General features: G+C 34.3%; 1 protein-coding gene across 1 annotated transcript in view; it reads left to right on the top strand.

Annotated features, from left to right (window-relative positions):
• The window catches only part of LOC132701098 (transducin-like enhancer protein 4), a 272,931-nt gene that overhangs the window by 129,620 nt on the left and 126,934 nt on the right, over positions 1–16,377 (top strand). Inside the window, exon 5 of the mRNA XM_060668779.1 lies at positions 5,538–5,675. Within this exon, the coding sequence (XP_060524762.1) occupies positions 5,538–5,675 (138 nt within the window). The remainder of the gene's footprint in view (positions 1–5,537; positions 5,676–16,377) is intronic.

Raw genomic sequence — 16,377 nt, 5'->3', positions numbered from 1 at the left:
TAATTTTGGTCTAAAGATACTATTAAGCAATCTAATAAATCTTGTTTCAGCAATGAGTTAACCTGTTTCCGAGTTAGGGTGAAATCTTCAAAATCTATCACATCCATAGGTGGAATGCTGGGACCTAAGTTTTGTACTTCAAATAGTGTTGAGTTAGAAGGGATTTAATTCAATTCAAAAGAATTTTTTATTACAAATTTTGGTTTAAAATCTGTGTGGAACTTTCAAATATTTACTAATTTTGTAGAGAGTTTAACTGCTGGAGCTGTTACATAAGACACCACTGGTCTAATGGACATATCTTGTTTATGCAATTTAACTAAAGAATATAATTTCGGCGGTTGTGGATTCATAATTGTTAAAAAATACTTGTCTTTGTCACTAAATAGTGTGAAGTTAGTAATTACTTCCTTGACTTGCCTTTGATGTAATTGGGTAGGACCGTGTTTGATACATTAGAAATGTGAAAATATATAATTTCGTGAAAATCTGAACTTATTATTTATTTTGTTAAATGGATTTTCACCAAGTTAAAGCCACCTCAGTTCAATCCTTAAGTTTTGGTTTTATTTATGAGGAGAGCATGGGCACAAGAAATGTTCGAAACAGCTCACAAATCAGAATTAATTTGGCTGTTGGTCCGCAGTGAGTTTTAAATATAATTACATATCACCAGCATATTAATGCGATTTCAGATATTTTAAACGACCAGCAAGATCCGCGGTATAGACAGAAAACAATAAAAGGCTCAATATACTGCCTTGCGGAACCCCCTGTAACATTAGGAAATGGTGAAAATGTGAATTTAATTCGTTTTTGTATTGTACGGTACATGTTTGCGAAAGTGAATACAATTTGTACTATAAATAGAATTAAGAGATCATCTCTGGCCTTCAAGGTTCTCTGGTTGCGTTCAAAGTAAGTATATTTCACTTTTCTAACATTATATATACAATCAGAGCGATGGAAAGCTCGTTACTATTTAAATATAACACATTTTATTTTTCGACAGGTTTCGACAAAATTGACCAATCAGAAATTATAATATTATACCACGGTCGTTTTTACAGAAAAATTAAATGCATGATAGCTAATTTTCTGTTTGTTATATCTTTTTCCGCGTATCTAGTTAATGATGTTTGTGTACAATTTCTATTATTTCTTATCAATATCTGAGCTTTTTGTTCGTTGTCTGTTAACACGTTATCGTTGAAATTAATCGTAATTAACGTAATTTTATATTTGTGGACATTAACTGGCAATTACTTTTAATGGGGAGTTGGTACAAAAGCGTTTATTTCGTGTTACCATTTTTCGAATTTTTACTTTTTAAAATAAACAAAAAAGTATGTAATTAATTTTAATGGGGAATGCGGCAACCGCATGTTTTACGTTAGGTATAATTTTTTAAAATTTCGATAAACATTTTTCTGTCAATATGTAGCTAATTGTTAAATAATGAGCTAGTCAATATCGGCACACATTATCTACTGGCCACGGTAAACCTCTGGGCTGTAGTCTATATAGATTTTATCCAGAGTTGAAAGCCAGACGGCGTCCATGTAATCACTCGTTTACTATAAATTGTCTATTTCTAATTCGTTGTTGGAATTAAAATTTGGTTACAAACATTATTTTTTGTCCTTTTGTTATATGGTGTTGGTATGGTTCCTAATGGTCAAAAGGTTTCAGAATTACGATTTGTTTCGTATATCAAGCAACTTTTTTGTCAAAGTCAATAATTTATATATTTAAATTATATTTTTAAGCGTTGAAATCAAAACGTGTATAGCTTAAAGGTTATAGTAGGTTGCTGTCATTTGTGAAAGGATATTGTGTCAATTATTTTAGTATATGACTATTGGAACGAAGTAATAGGGATGTACTATAAAGCTAAATTTAGATATGAAAGTTAAATAACAACTAACAACATTAGATATCCCTGAACTACAAGTTAGTGCGAGGACTGGACTGTTCTCTCAGAGTCGAAACATTACAGTAGACGTTCAGTCAAGAAAGCATTGGCTTTTGAGGAAAATCGCCTTACCAGGATTCAATTTGCACGATATTTGAATTCGTCAGTTCAAGACCGAACAAATATTTTTATTCAGCGACGAAATCTGAAATTCTAACGAAATAAGGCTTCCAGTTAATACTAGGTACTAGTATCTTAGGATGTATGTTATGGAAGGACTATAGAAGTAGCACCGAAGAGATCATAGGCGCCAGGCTCTCCCCGTCAAGTCTGGTGACGTCTATGATCGAACAGGAGGGAAACTGGTTGGCTGTTACAACCTACGCACAGCGCCTTCCGAAAGATAAAATTTCAGAAAGGGACCAGTAGCCAGGAGTAGGCGCCGTGGGGCGCAGCACGGACCGGATTGATGTAATGCTAACGCGGTTCCAATCCAGTCCTCCCCGTACCATCTGCGGGGAGAGGCGAAGAGGAATGTTTTTTTAGTGGGTAAAAATCTCCACACTACCGCCTATCGATATCTGCCGCAAGATGGGCGGCAGAGTTTACGTTGACGGTGGCTTTTGAAGATATTTTTTCGTACCTCTTTACAAAAAAAAAGTATGTTACGCCGACAATAAAGCATGGAAGAGACGGTGTTCCTTTAAGGGGTTGTTTTTCATGAAATAGAGCAGTTCAATTACACTTTATAGATGGGGCCATGGACATTCTGGTTACATTATGTCGCAATATGCCGAGTGAGAGGGTGAACGACACATTTGGATTACAAGATCCTCAAATAAAAGTCTTTAATTGATAAAATTAACGAAGTTTATACGAATATGCCGATTATTACTATCCAAAACTTAATACTTTCAAAGTGCCGCGACGTTTCCAAAAAGTTAAAACCCTCCAACCCTATTTCTTGTGTTTAAGAATCTGGCTTCAATTAAAATTAAAAATGGAAAAAAATGAAAATTGTGTGCAACGGCTAAAATGGAAATTTGTCAAATGAGGAACAACCCTGAAAAAAAATTCGACGGGGCGCGTTAAACATCCCTAGGGGTCGAGAAATTAAATCATGATATTAAATCGGAACGTCGGCGTCGGTCGTGGTTTTCTTTAGGGTCCCCACGACGTTATTACGTTTCGACGAGGACTAAAGATTGGCGGGGACGGATCCGCACGGAAATGGAAGAATGCGAAATAACCCCCTCGGCGGGGGACCATGTCCCGAAACTACTTTGCGTCCCTGAGTGGGCTTCGTAGCGTCCCCTCGGGTATACGGGTCCCGAGGGCTGCGTCGAACGCGAAACGAAATCCTTCTTGCCCCGAGAAAATGCCGTCAGAAGGGGGAACGGGGGTGGGGGTGCGGTTATTTTATTTCGCATGAAACGAAAGCAAGCCGGCCGGTTAACAGGAACGAGTCGAAATCGAGAGGACATTTCTAATAATTTTGCACCTATAATAAATTATATTATTTATATTTAATATTTACCAGTTACTAGATGCAGTTCGCATAAAACTTAACGGAACTTAAAATTTATTTTGTCATGTTCACAGGACTATTTACTATACACGTAACTAATATATTTTGCGCGTTCTGGCGTATCTTTTTAACTAACTTCACGGATCGAGGCACATCGCATCAATAAAAGACAGCGTCCTCTCGCGACAAGGCAATACGTCAAGCTTATTCGAGAAGTTTTTGTTCAACACCTCTTGACGTATCTATTAAAATAAAGTTCTGATGGATTTCAGATGTTTTGGGAGATATTTCCCACATCTTAAATTTTGACGTTTGTCAATTCTGGCGGTCATGCCAGTGAATGTATTCGTGTTGTTTTACGAAAATATACCCAAAAAGTAACGGTCGTAGAAAAAGTATAGTATGCAACGCGTTCGGTAAACTTTTTAAGTTACTCGTTTTTAAACATTCGCTCCGCTCGTGTCAAATAAACTCGTGCGTCAAATGCAGTTTACCGCATTTGTTGCATAATATACTATTTTCTACCGTGCGAGAAATATTTCTAACTTTGTTTATGGTATTTTCATAGAAATAGAAATATAAAGGCTATTTAGCTATTTAATGAATTATAATGAGTTCGAGAGAAATATTGTTTACAACGTGCAAACAAATTTCGCGCGCTCTTTAACAATAACAGAAATTTACAAAATTATCAATAAAATTAAATTCAATAATATGACTTTTCATAAAAATGTAGTGAAATGATACTAAATGGTCTAATCGATATCTTAATCCTAACCTGACATATTCATTTGTTTTATAATTTTTTAATTATAATAGTAGTCTTAGTTCAAAAAATTAGAAATGAAAAAGAAACGTATATAGGCATCAGCATAATAATCACAATACAGAGATACTGTGATACTGTCATACTGTATAATGGTTTTGTTCATTCTATGCTATGCTATGTTTATAATGTGCATATTTCTGTTATCGAAATTTTAAAAATATATAAGTTTTAGTTTTGGTTAGTTTCAAGGGTGTGATCAGGACGAGCTTTTATATGAATTTGATTTTACCGAATTAAAAGACCGACTGGATAACGTAGACCTTTTTTACGATAATCTAATTCTTTTAATAGGAAATTGTGATTTTCTTTGTTTTGCATGACTACCTTATGTAATTTATTTGTCTTATATAACTTTATATGATATATGTATTTTTGTTTTTTTTTAGCTTTAGTTCTATAAAGAAATAAGTAATTAAATAAGTAAATACATATATTGTGCAAGTACAGAATATGAAGATTAGACTATGCAGGCAAAATTTTCAATTTTTTTGTACGTAACCTTCCTATATTGCCTCGATGATTGCCTTGGAAAATAAATACCTCAACCGATGTAGGGTTTTATTTATTTTCCACCGCTTTTTTTTTTCGCGCTCTCTCGTATATATGGTTGGGTCGGTCCCTGAGCTTTTGCTGACGAGTGTTTGCCGTGCTTTGTGCAAACATTGTGTGCTCTGTTTACCTTTCCAGTTCAGTTAAGGTCTGATTTTGCCAGTGCAGTGGATCGCGTCGAACGACGATGTTTTTCCGCGTAATTGACGTCCGCCGTAAATGGCCGTTCGGGATTTGTAACGTGTTCTGACCGGAAATTTAGAAGAAAAAAAGAACGCGTTAAATATACCATGGGAAAAAGTGCCGCAATTATTTCCGCGATAACAGTAAAAAAGTATCGTGGAAATATTCCTTTCTGGATTATCTAGAAGAAAAATCTAAATTCATAAACGGGAAAAAACACCACAAAGCGTGGAGGAAGATTCCAAAGTTTTGGTTGCAATTTAGAGGCATCATTTTGTCATGGTTCCAAAGTATGGGAAATTAGTTATAATTATTATATTATACCATATAATTTATATATAATTTTGTTACTGTTTCTCGTAGTTTTTCAACATAATCTCCGTTTAACTAAATAAATTTATCCCAACGATAAAATATGTGATTCACGCACTCTTCCGCGGCCATTTTTTTTTCACGTGCTTACTTGTTATAACATCCTGATTGATTTTTTAACTAAATACATTATAACATGTGTTTTTTGTTTGTTGTTTCAGACTGAGATTGCGAAGAGACTGAACGCGATTATCGCCCAAATACTCCCTTTTCTGTCTCAAGAGCATCAGCAGCAGGTGGCGACAGCCGTGGAACGGGCGAAACAGGTGACGATGACCGAATTGAACGCCATTATCGGGGTAAGTCGAATCGTTTTTATCGTCCCCCATCCAATAACCGTTCATTTTAAAGATATCTTTTACTTTCCACCTTGCAGTTAAGTGAATGATAATTTTTTATTTCCACTAAAGCAATAGACACAAATGCACAGCGCAATTACAATAATAAAAATGGGTGTTCGTAAAAAACTGATATCAGTAACGAAAATGTGTATAAATAATATCTGGACCGAAAACTACTCCTCGCAAGGGTCAAAAATTTTACTAGCACTTGTAGACGTAGTTGTTCATTCGAAGATATATATATATATATATATATATATATATATATATATATATATATATATATATATATATATATATATATATATATATATATATATATATATATATATATATATATATATATATATATATATATATATATATATATATATATATATATATATATATATATATATATATATATATATACATATATCTATTAGTAACTGTAATTTGAAGCTTCTAAGTTTCTGTTATTACAGATGAAAACAAAGTGGAAGGGCAGATAGCTGCCAGAATATTAGCGGAAAATAGAGCTCTTTATGCCATACAACACATGTTCAGTTATAAACTACTTAATGAAAAATAAACATGTAAAAGACAAATAGAAACCCAAAACAGAAGTCATTTGGCTAATTGAAGTCAGGGAATTCTAGTCTTTCAAATAGCTGAGGCACACCGCTTCTACCTCGATTTGCCTCGTTCGTTTTCGCGCTTAAGTGAATGAGCGCCTCAAAGGGAGGAAAGAGAGAAAATCTGTCGAACGAAAGATTCGCTTCAACGTTAACGACTCGTCCAAACAGAGTTATTCAAATCGTGACGTTAATTCCGTTACTCGGTGTATATTTTAGCGCGATTGTGTTCGTGGCGGGGTCGCTTTAAAGCCGAACCGCTAATTGTCTTAATTCGTTATATATTTGTTAAGTCGCCGACGTAGTCGGAGGCCCCGAGAATTCGGCATAGGGAACATTGTTCGGATTACTGGCGCTAAAGCGGACTGAGGGGAAACTAAGGGGTCGTTTAACGCCATTCCCGTTTCGCATGCGAATTTGCGCGATGAGATTATTAAAACGGAATAAAACATCTCCCGTTTTAATCGAGATCGTTGTTACATAATGCCGATTCGAGAGTCGTTATTTTAAGTAGATCGAAACGAGATAGCCGTATTTGTCCAAATGTTCATTTGTCCAAAGCGTATCGGAGCGTTCGGGGCTCGTTCGGGGAAGCGCGGGAGGGAGGCCGGCAAAGCGTTTCCGTGGAGAAATTTTCCTTGATAGAGGATAATTATGATTTGTTTACATTACATTCCTTTTAAAATACATCTGTTAACATTTACAGCTACTCAGTTTACAAGATTCAGTTGCATTTTAATTAATCAAAACATATCATAAATGTGTTTGTTTAAAGGTTCTCAATTATTTTTAATAATTCATTGCGGTCATAGTAAAATTGTATTTAGTAGGTACCTTTTACTCAGAAAGTCGCATACGGCGATTATCACGAATCATGAATATAAGCAATATGTTTTATCAATATTTTTATTCAATACTTCAGCTGCGACTATTTTGAGGATATGGTTGTAAATTAAAACACTTTGCAAAAAATTTACCAGCTACCTAGCATACCCAAGAATCGAATAGCAAAAATTACCTAAGTAGTTATCAGGATAAAAAGTATGAAAAAATTGAAATTGCATTAAAATTTTGGAAAGGAACAGCGCCTTATAAGATACCTATTTTAAAAGGTCAAATTCTAAAATAAATATCCCTTAGGTGCCAATGAAATATCTACCTACACCTTCATTGTAATAAGTTTAATAGAAGTTGTAAGTTTTTTTTAGCTTAAACAATAGTGTAAATTGTTGTTCTTCATATCATGTCCAATAACCTCTACTTTAATTTGTAAATTGTTACTTTTATTTTGTAAGTATACTGTATAGTGGAAACCACCTATAAAGATAATTAGTTAAAGTAAAATAATTTAACCGCATTTTATAAATTAATTTGATATCTGAGCCGTGTTTACACTTGTATTTTAACCTCTCTCTTTATTTGGATAAATGTTTCGGCCCCTTTCGGATGTTCGTCGCCGGTCGAAGCACGTGTAGGTTACCAAAAAATTATTTCGCAATTTTACCAGATAATAGTGTGATGAAATCAGGATGCTTGTATATCTATTTCTTCTAGTATTACGAAGACTAACTGACACTCGCATTTTTTTCTCATAATTCCACTTATTTTACAGTAACTGCAAAATATGTTATAATCGAAAAAGGAAAAAAATAATATCACTTAAGTAATATTCACTAATCATTCACTAATTAAAAGTCAATATTTTTTTTAAAATTTATTTGGCTTATTTGCGTTGTTGCGTTGACAACTTAATGATATAAAGAAAGACTGCGTCATTTAAATTTAAGTCGTTTTCTTAATTTTGTTTTTATTACTTAATTAAAGCTTTCGTCAACATAAATTAAAATTAGTATTAAAATTGTTGATCGATATATGTGATGGTACTGTTTAGTTAACTGTGCCTAATTATACCCACGTTCATTTCATAATATAGGCACTACATAATAAACTGGAGGCAAAATACGAAAGGATCGATTGTTTTTCAAGTCCAGGTGTACGGGGTGCTACCAATGCGTTAATAGATACAGCATCTCTTAAGTTAAGGGAAACTTAATGTCATTGACTGTTAAGTACGAACAATTGTTTTTCGTACGCATGGCAACTTCTTTTAGTCTCTTGCTATTTCGGATATATCGCACCACCAATTACATATTCCCGTAAATGGATATTTTATTTTGTATTTCACCGGTGTTGTTTTTGTTTTCTTAAAATGCACAGCTCTTTGGAAAAAATTCTTTCTTTCAATGATTACGGTTTATTTTATTCCATTTACAAACAGTCTCTGATGACGACTACGTCATAATGAAGGCACCAGCAAATGCCATAAGAATACGCTTGATATCATTGCTATCGTAATCGTCATTTTTCCTGAATACTATATGTACTTCTTATTTGTCTTTAGTGAAACTTAATTAGAAGGTTATGTATATATTATCACAATTAGGGTATATAATTAAAAGAACTTGGCTAAGTACACAGGTCAGAATATGTAAAAAAAAATGAAATTGAAAGAAAATTCTAAATTACGCTAATCTTCGTAGATAAATTAATAACATATCAAAGATCATTATTATGTTATGACAGTATTAGAAATCTTAAAATTTATGTACTACTTTGTGCTACGTGCTAGCTCAGAAGTTGGTAAAATAAGATGCTGTTAATTTGTGAGATCCAATACCTTTGACCAAGTCGATAATGAAAACACTCTAGAAGTCAGTCTGGACAAGATGGTATTATTTATTATTGTAATTGTCACCGATAAATAAGCTAAATCAGGTCCTCCAAATAATTCAAAACATGTTTTGACTCCAACTTGCAAGTTGTCTTACAGGGGATTTCATATATCACGATGGATAAATTCCACATTGGAAAAATTATGATTTCCAACAGCTCCTTCTTGACAGAACTGCTCCTGTTATCGTCAGGTCAAAGATAAAATCAAAGTCGAAAAGTAAATGACATCTGGGATAGGCTAGATTCAATATTGGTACTTATCCGACCACGGAATATTAAAATTTAGATAAAACATCAACTCTTAGTTAACCACTGGTAAAAACGTGGTTACACTAAAACTAACCAACCAAATCGCTTTGTTTTACTTTGCCTACCGATAACTAACCATTAAAAATACTATGCAAATCTAGTGAAATGTCAAACAACATAACCAAAGACGTTTTCGGGAAATCAATCGAATTATAAAATGAAAATTGATGATTATATTAATTAGACGGTCTTACAAAAGTACACTCAGCTCCAAGAGATATACGAGGAGAGTTGAAAATTCGACTCCACATAAAACATGACTAAACTTTAATTTTGTTTATTTCTGATTTTAAATTTAGAACTGGGAAGAAATTACGAATATAGTGGTACCGTTACCTGTTTGAAACGAATCCATTACAGTATGATTAATATTTCCGTGGATAACCAAGTAGTAGGATTCCAATTAAAAAAAATCATTCATTATTTCTTTGGTACGTATGAAAAATAAACAAATAGGAAAGTCATCAAACATCAAACATTTTTGAAATACAAACAACATGTGTGAAGCGTAACCATAATATTCCTTTTTAACAATTAATAACTGGGATAATAAATATTTTTTTTATAAGATTTGTGCTTATCGTATGCAGAGTGTTTTTTAATAACTGTCCTATATTTCGCATACCGATTCTTCAAGTATTTAAAAAAAAAAAATCGTATTATCAACGGCTCGCAAGGGCATCCCAAGAGAGATAAAAATTTTTTGCTTATTGTCGCTAATGATTTTCGGTATCCAATATTTTTCGAGAGTAATAAGATGTGTACTAAATTTGATTTTAAAAAATAATTAAGCAATATTACAGTTAGATAGTTCGTGGCATTTGTGGATGTTGTCTTGGGAATCGAGGACAGTTCCAGTCCTATTAAAATCCGATAATCTTCCACGACAAAGACATCGTCGTCTGAGCCGACGACGTTAAAAGCCTTCACGGACAGCAGCGACGTTCCGACTAGTTAGATAATGGGGGGTATGGCGTTTTCGTGGCGAATTCGTCCCTTAATCAATCTGCGATGGAAAAACGTGCCCGCCACCCAACCGCCGCCACTCGAGAAAATAACGGTGCCGTTTCAAACGAATCGTAAAGAAACGCCACCGAACAAAAACATCCCCTTTTACGACGGTTTCCGAGGGCGAAACAATCAGTCGAGGCGTCCATTAAAGGCACCGCCGCCCGGCGGTGAGGGCGGTTGCAATTTTCTCGGTTCTAGACCGGCGGTTTATGACCGCGCTCGTGATGACGCTCTAAACGCGACTCTGTCGTTTTTATTTGGAAAATCTGGCGATACGGCGTGTTCCAAATTCGACTTAAATGGTCGGTTCATTTGGGACAAAATGGCGCCGTGTGCTGTTTATAACGTTTTATTTTAAAAACAGAAACTTTGGGCCATCTCGGGTATCTTGTTTTTACTATTTAGATATTTAATTAAACTAAATAATACGGATTGTTTTCTAAAACCGGGACTCGGATCAGTCATTCAGAAGAGGAACCGCGAACACTATTCCTGGGCTAAAACTTGATTTATAATAAATAATCACTGTACACAGAGCTGCAACATCTTTCATTGCTCCCTTTACAAGTTTTCATCGTTTTGGGTCGTTCCCAAGTGAAATTGTGCGATTGGGTTACCAATAGCCCCTTTACTGACCTTTGACTTTCTACTTTTGCAGTGCTTTGCAGTTGATAAAAAGAATTTTGCAATGAAATCAATGGCAAGCAATGAAAATGGCTTAAGTATACCTCGGATCACTGGGCAGCAGGGTTGGGCAATTAAAATCATGATTTAAATCAAGCTCCTATTTTCTAAAATCTTTATTTATTGAGACCAACACAAAAAACACAACGTAAAAATATTATTACAAACTTAAAGTAAAACCAAACTCAAAAAAAAAAGATAAATATCATAATGATATGCATTTTATGCGTCTGCGTTTTCGTTGCATAATTTGAGCATCCCGTTCTGGGTATACAAAACCAAAAGTGCTAAAAATTCGTTCTGCTGACGCTGAGGAAGCAGTCGCACACAGGTAGCTGTTTCTGGCTCATCCTTACCACTCTATTCCATTTACGTTTTTTTCTTTTTGGGCAAAAGTCAGTGTTTCTATATACATTATTAATTGTTTCTGATGCCAGATTCTTTTCTTCGATTGTTAAGTCATATTTTGCTTTTAAGGGTTTAACCTATAGGCTATAAACTAATAATAGTATCTGAATTTTTCGTATTTTTGATAAAGGTAACTACAATATTCTCGAAGATATATTGTACATGTTTCCACTGCTCTACAGCATCTAAGATAGTAACGTTTTTTCATGAGCAAGTGTATTGGTTTTAAAATGCTTAAAAAGTCTTTTGCTGCATGTTTAAGCCGAATATTTGACACCTTTTGGTAAATGGTAAATCGATTTGGTTTTTGTTTCCTTCACAGATTTTTAATAATATCTCACACTGAATGACGTACATCTTTAAGCAATCAGCAACATTATCGCACATCACTTGGAAGGACTAAAGCGTTGCCTCCTGCTTGACACAATTTCGCTCTAGCTAGATGGTTATCGCGAAAATACTTAACAATTTGGACTACATGTTCTTTGACGTCTGGTATTTGTAAGTCTGCACGGTACATTCAAAATATGTGCAGGAGCTGCAATAAGTTATCTTTTTCCCCAAAGTTTTTCTCATGAGGGCCATATTTGCTGCGTTATCTGACACAAAACATTTTACCTCGCAGTCATATTGTGATTTAAATCAACAAATTTGGTCACAAACTACGTTAGTCAAATATTGATAAGTATGAGGTTTTCCCGAAGTATCAAGTTTCTTAGTGAAACGTTCGTCCATCTTCAGTTGTTATTGTTGAACATATAACTGGCTTATTGTGGACGTTTGCCTAACTTTTTTTACTTTAGAGAGAGAATTAGTAGCAAAAATTGCCTTTGTAATTTGTTTGTCATTCCTTTCTTTTTTAGCTGTTATGTTCGGATTACGAAATCAATTGAAATTCAGCTGATTTTCAGTTTTTTCTTTTTCTTTGTTTGGACTTTGCGGAAATTTTCAAAGGCCTTGCAAATTTGTCGTCAGTGTCGTGCAACTCGAGGCCGACGATGTGAGTAGCAAGATCTATAGAACTGTCAAGCGAAATTCGAGTACCTACACAGAAAATAAAACTATTAAAAACATAATTTATAAATTTGTATCATTGTTAAAAAAATTGGTAAAGGGTGTATTTGATTTTATTAAATTTATACGATTAACTTTTTTTAAATACGTTGATAATCGAGTACATTTTTTCCTAAGATAACTAATAAAACATAACATTATTTATCTAACTGTATTCGTTTCTTCCCGCTTATTGTCATGGTGTACTTTGAACTATCCCTTGAATTCCTTTCTTTCATTTAAATTTTTTCACCTAATGTTTCATTTTCCACTAGTTCCAGTCCTTTGACAACGACAATTTATATATCGGAAAAAAAAAACAGGTCGCGACAGAAATATTTAGTGTATATTTTGCTATGTTGTTTATAATTGTTTATATTTTGTAAATGCTACAAAAAAACGGGAAATACATATTCTTATAAAATAAAAAAAAACAAATAAAATTTAAAAAAAACATGATTTAAAAAACAACATTGATTTTTGATTTTTTTAATAAAAATCAAAATTTGCCCAGCACCGCTAGGCAGTCCCTTTGGAACTAATCTAATAAGGGTTTATTACTCTGCACCTTTCTGAAGTAGACTATATTCGAGCCACGACCTCCCAACTTCCCTATTCCGGGCGTCGCTTATGACGATTAAAGATGTTTTTTGAAATGTACCCCTTTGGGCATAATAGTCGAAGGTAAAGACTGCCGGTCTAAAGTAGAAACTTTGTAATTCTCTGCGGGGCAGGCGTGCGAAAAGTTTCCGAGCTCGCGCGCCGCCTTTTAAGCTCCCCCGGTTTCGCCCTCGGGGAAGGGTTTCGCCGGGAAGAAACACAAGCACACGTGACCGAGCTTTGTGATCCCTATCTACGGCGTCACCTTAAAACGCTTGTTTTGTTCCCGCGGGATTTTTGCCGTTTTAAAGGACTTCCCATGTAAATGTTGCGAACGTGGTTTTCAATTTTTAAAGTAAGCGTGTTGACGCTCGTCGTTTTTCATCATAATATGACGTTTTATTTGGAACATGCAATTGTGAATTTGGGAAATTAAGCAATAATAGTGATGAATTATTTCCATTGATACTAATTGTCATTTTACTGACCCAAACTAATTTTGCAGCAAAAAATATATATTTTTAAACGTCACAAGCTACAGCTATTTGGAGATTTTAGTATATTATTAGTTTTTCATACATAACCTTCATCCTTTTTTTATAATCTAAAAACTTAATCGAATCGAATTGTATCTATGTATCGAATGTAGCCTACAAACTAAAATTCAATGACTGCAATGGGATATATAGAGAACAAAGTCGAATGCTTTCCTGTCACTAAACATTCTTTAGAAAAAAAATCATCAATTTGACTCTGACATGGTTTAAAAAAAGTTCTAACTTCAGAAACCGATTATCGCAACTTCTTGGAATGGTACACCTTAAATAAGATTCTAGTTTCATATACAATCATAATCACTCAATAAACTAAATGCTCTACTAACGATTTATTTTAATAATTGTTTATTGCGAAGCTCTTTTTATCCAAACGTCTCGAACGCATTTTAATTTCAATGGCTGTAACTGCAGCGTCGGTGATCATTTAATCCTTTGTAACACAATTTTAAATGGGGCAAAAAAAACACATAACCTCAATTTCTGTCTAAACTATTCCAAATTTGAATTGCAATTTCTTAAGAAAGTGACCTTTATTTTAACCAAGGAATCAAAATATACAGAGTGTATCATTTAAAATAACAAAGTTGATGTCGGAGGGGGGCACTTTTGGGGCACCCTGTATCAACAAAATTATAAATCTTCAATAGAGTCCAAGAAACTTTTCTAGGAAACTTTTTTTCCTATCTCCTATGGGTCCAGTCGCATAGTGGATTGTTTTATTTGGTACACGGTGTAGGTGCATAGTTATGTGTATTTGACCGAGAAAACCAAGGAAATCCTATTCCTTAGTAAGCAGTAGTGTACAATTTTCTCCATCAAATACAGCCTGCACGAACGCCACTTCTGCAAATTAAAAACACTTCCAAAAAATGTTTTTTTTTAAATAGGGTATTATTTTTAAAAAATCGTTTTTTCAATAAAACCCTGTAATTTTGTAAGGAATATTTGTATAATAAATATAATGTAAGAATTATCGAATATCAGTGACGAACTAGTCTCTCCCGGTTTCACCAGTAACTTCTATGATTTCACATCAGTTTGTCACACCCACTCAACATATATTTTATGGTTTCTACCTCTTGCCTGTATAATCAACGATTGCTCTGCTCTCGTTTTAACTAGCACTTATCCTCTCTATTGACTTCTAGACCTAAACCTCAGAATCAACTTTCTTTTCTCATGATAAAATACTTAGAGATAATTTCTAGTTATTTTGCCCTTAAATTTTACCGTTACATTTTCTGCAGCTTTTCCTTCTCTGTGCGCAATTAACAAAGCAAAAGTTCAATGTCTGTAGTGTCTAACGAACAACAGTTGGTCCAGTAACAAAAATTGGCAGTTAAAAATAGACTTTTAATACTATTGTACGGGAAAAGTTCCGCCAAGAATATCACATAGAAGACCAACCCGGGTGGCTCCATTGTATGTTGATTTAAAACGAATGATCGAGGACGTTAGTCGGAATCCAGAAAACAACCATCCGTCACTCCGACGTTAAAGACCTCCCGCACTAAAACATTTGCCTAAGCAATTAAGACGATCGGTTCCGTTTTTTTTTTTTTTGGCGGGGGAAGTGGGGTAGGGACCCGAACACAATTCTCTTCAAACATGTACACGTAACAAAAACACCATAAAAGCCCGTGTTTACAGAAACGTGTTTGCCTTTCCGTTAAACAAGCGTATTAGTCACTTAACATACGTATTCTAATGAGCATTTTTACATACGGCTATTTTACATTACTAATTAAACGTGAAAACAACGTCTTGTTTGTGAAAGAATAAAGTGGGCGGCGGGATGTATAAAAAAAAGAAAAATTCTCTACATCGCCGGCCGTTACGTATTATTCTAATTGGGTTTTAATGAAATACCGACCGTCTCAGAGATATACGTTACGAGTTGATTAATTAATTAGCGCGCTCCAAAGATCGGGTTGAAACACCTGTTCGCTGTCGCTCCCACTACAGTTTTCCCGAACGTAATATTCGGGCCTCAGAATAATTATCAAATTATTTAGAGAGGCGTTTATAGTTTAGATTTCCCAGATAACGTTGTTTAAAATTCGCGTTTATATATAGGGTGACCCCTGTTGAATTTTCTAATAAAAGTTTGAAATAAATTAAAAAGGGAACTTGTTCGAAATTTAGATAAGCTAAAATCAAATAACTCACTTAGGACGCAATTATTGCTTCCATTTCCTTTTACACCTTTGCTCAGAAGAGAGAGAAGGCGTTCTATATATATATATATATGTCAAAATAGCTATAATCAAGTAATTTTTTAAACCCCCTTTGTTTTGTGTTTTATTCAAATCGTTAAAGAAATTACGTATTCCTATTTACAGTCCTTCCGGATTCCTCCTGCGTCGGTTTTTGCTGAATCGAACTTGCTGACGTCAATCATCCTGTTGGCTTCTTCAGGGCTTAACTAAAACTCGCATTTTACTCTATAGCTGGTTATATATTTATGTCTCACATGACTGAATCCTATATTGATGAAAGGTAAAGCCCTGAGTCGCGGTTAAGATTGTTTCGTTGCTTATAGATTTCTATAGATTCTCGGATTTTTCGTTGATAAAGTAAATGATTACATGCAACAATTTTATATACCCACGGTTAGTTTTTAATTAGATACTAGAGTAATTCTCTAAACTCTAGACTAACTAGCACATCACTCTTTAGTAGGCAAGTGCT

Source organism: Cylas formicarius, unplaced genomic scaffold, assembly GCF_029955315.1.
Source record: "Cylas formicarius isolate icCylForm1 unplaced genomic scaffold, icCylForm1.1 PGA_scaffold_4__25_contigs__length_36172078, whole genome shotgun sequence".
In the NCBI taxonomy this organism is placed as follows: domain Eukaryota; kingdom Metazoa; phylum Arthropoda; class Insecta; order Coleoptera; family Brentidae; genus Cylas; species Cylas formicarius.
Note: the sequence above shows the minus strand (reverse complement) of the source record. Positions and strands in the feature narration are given on the sequence as shown.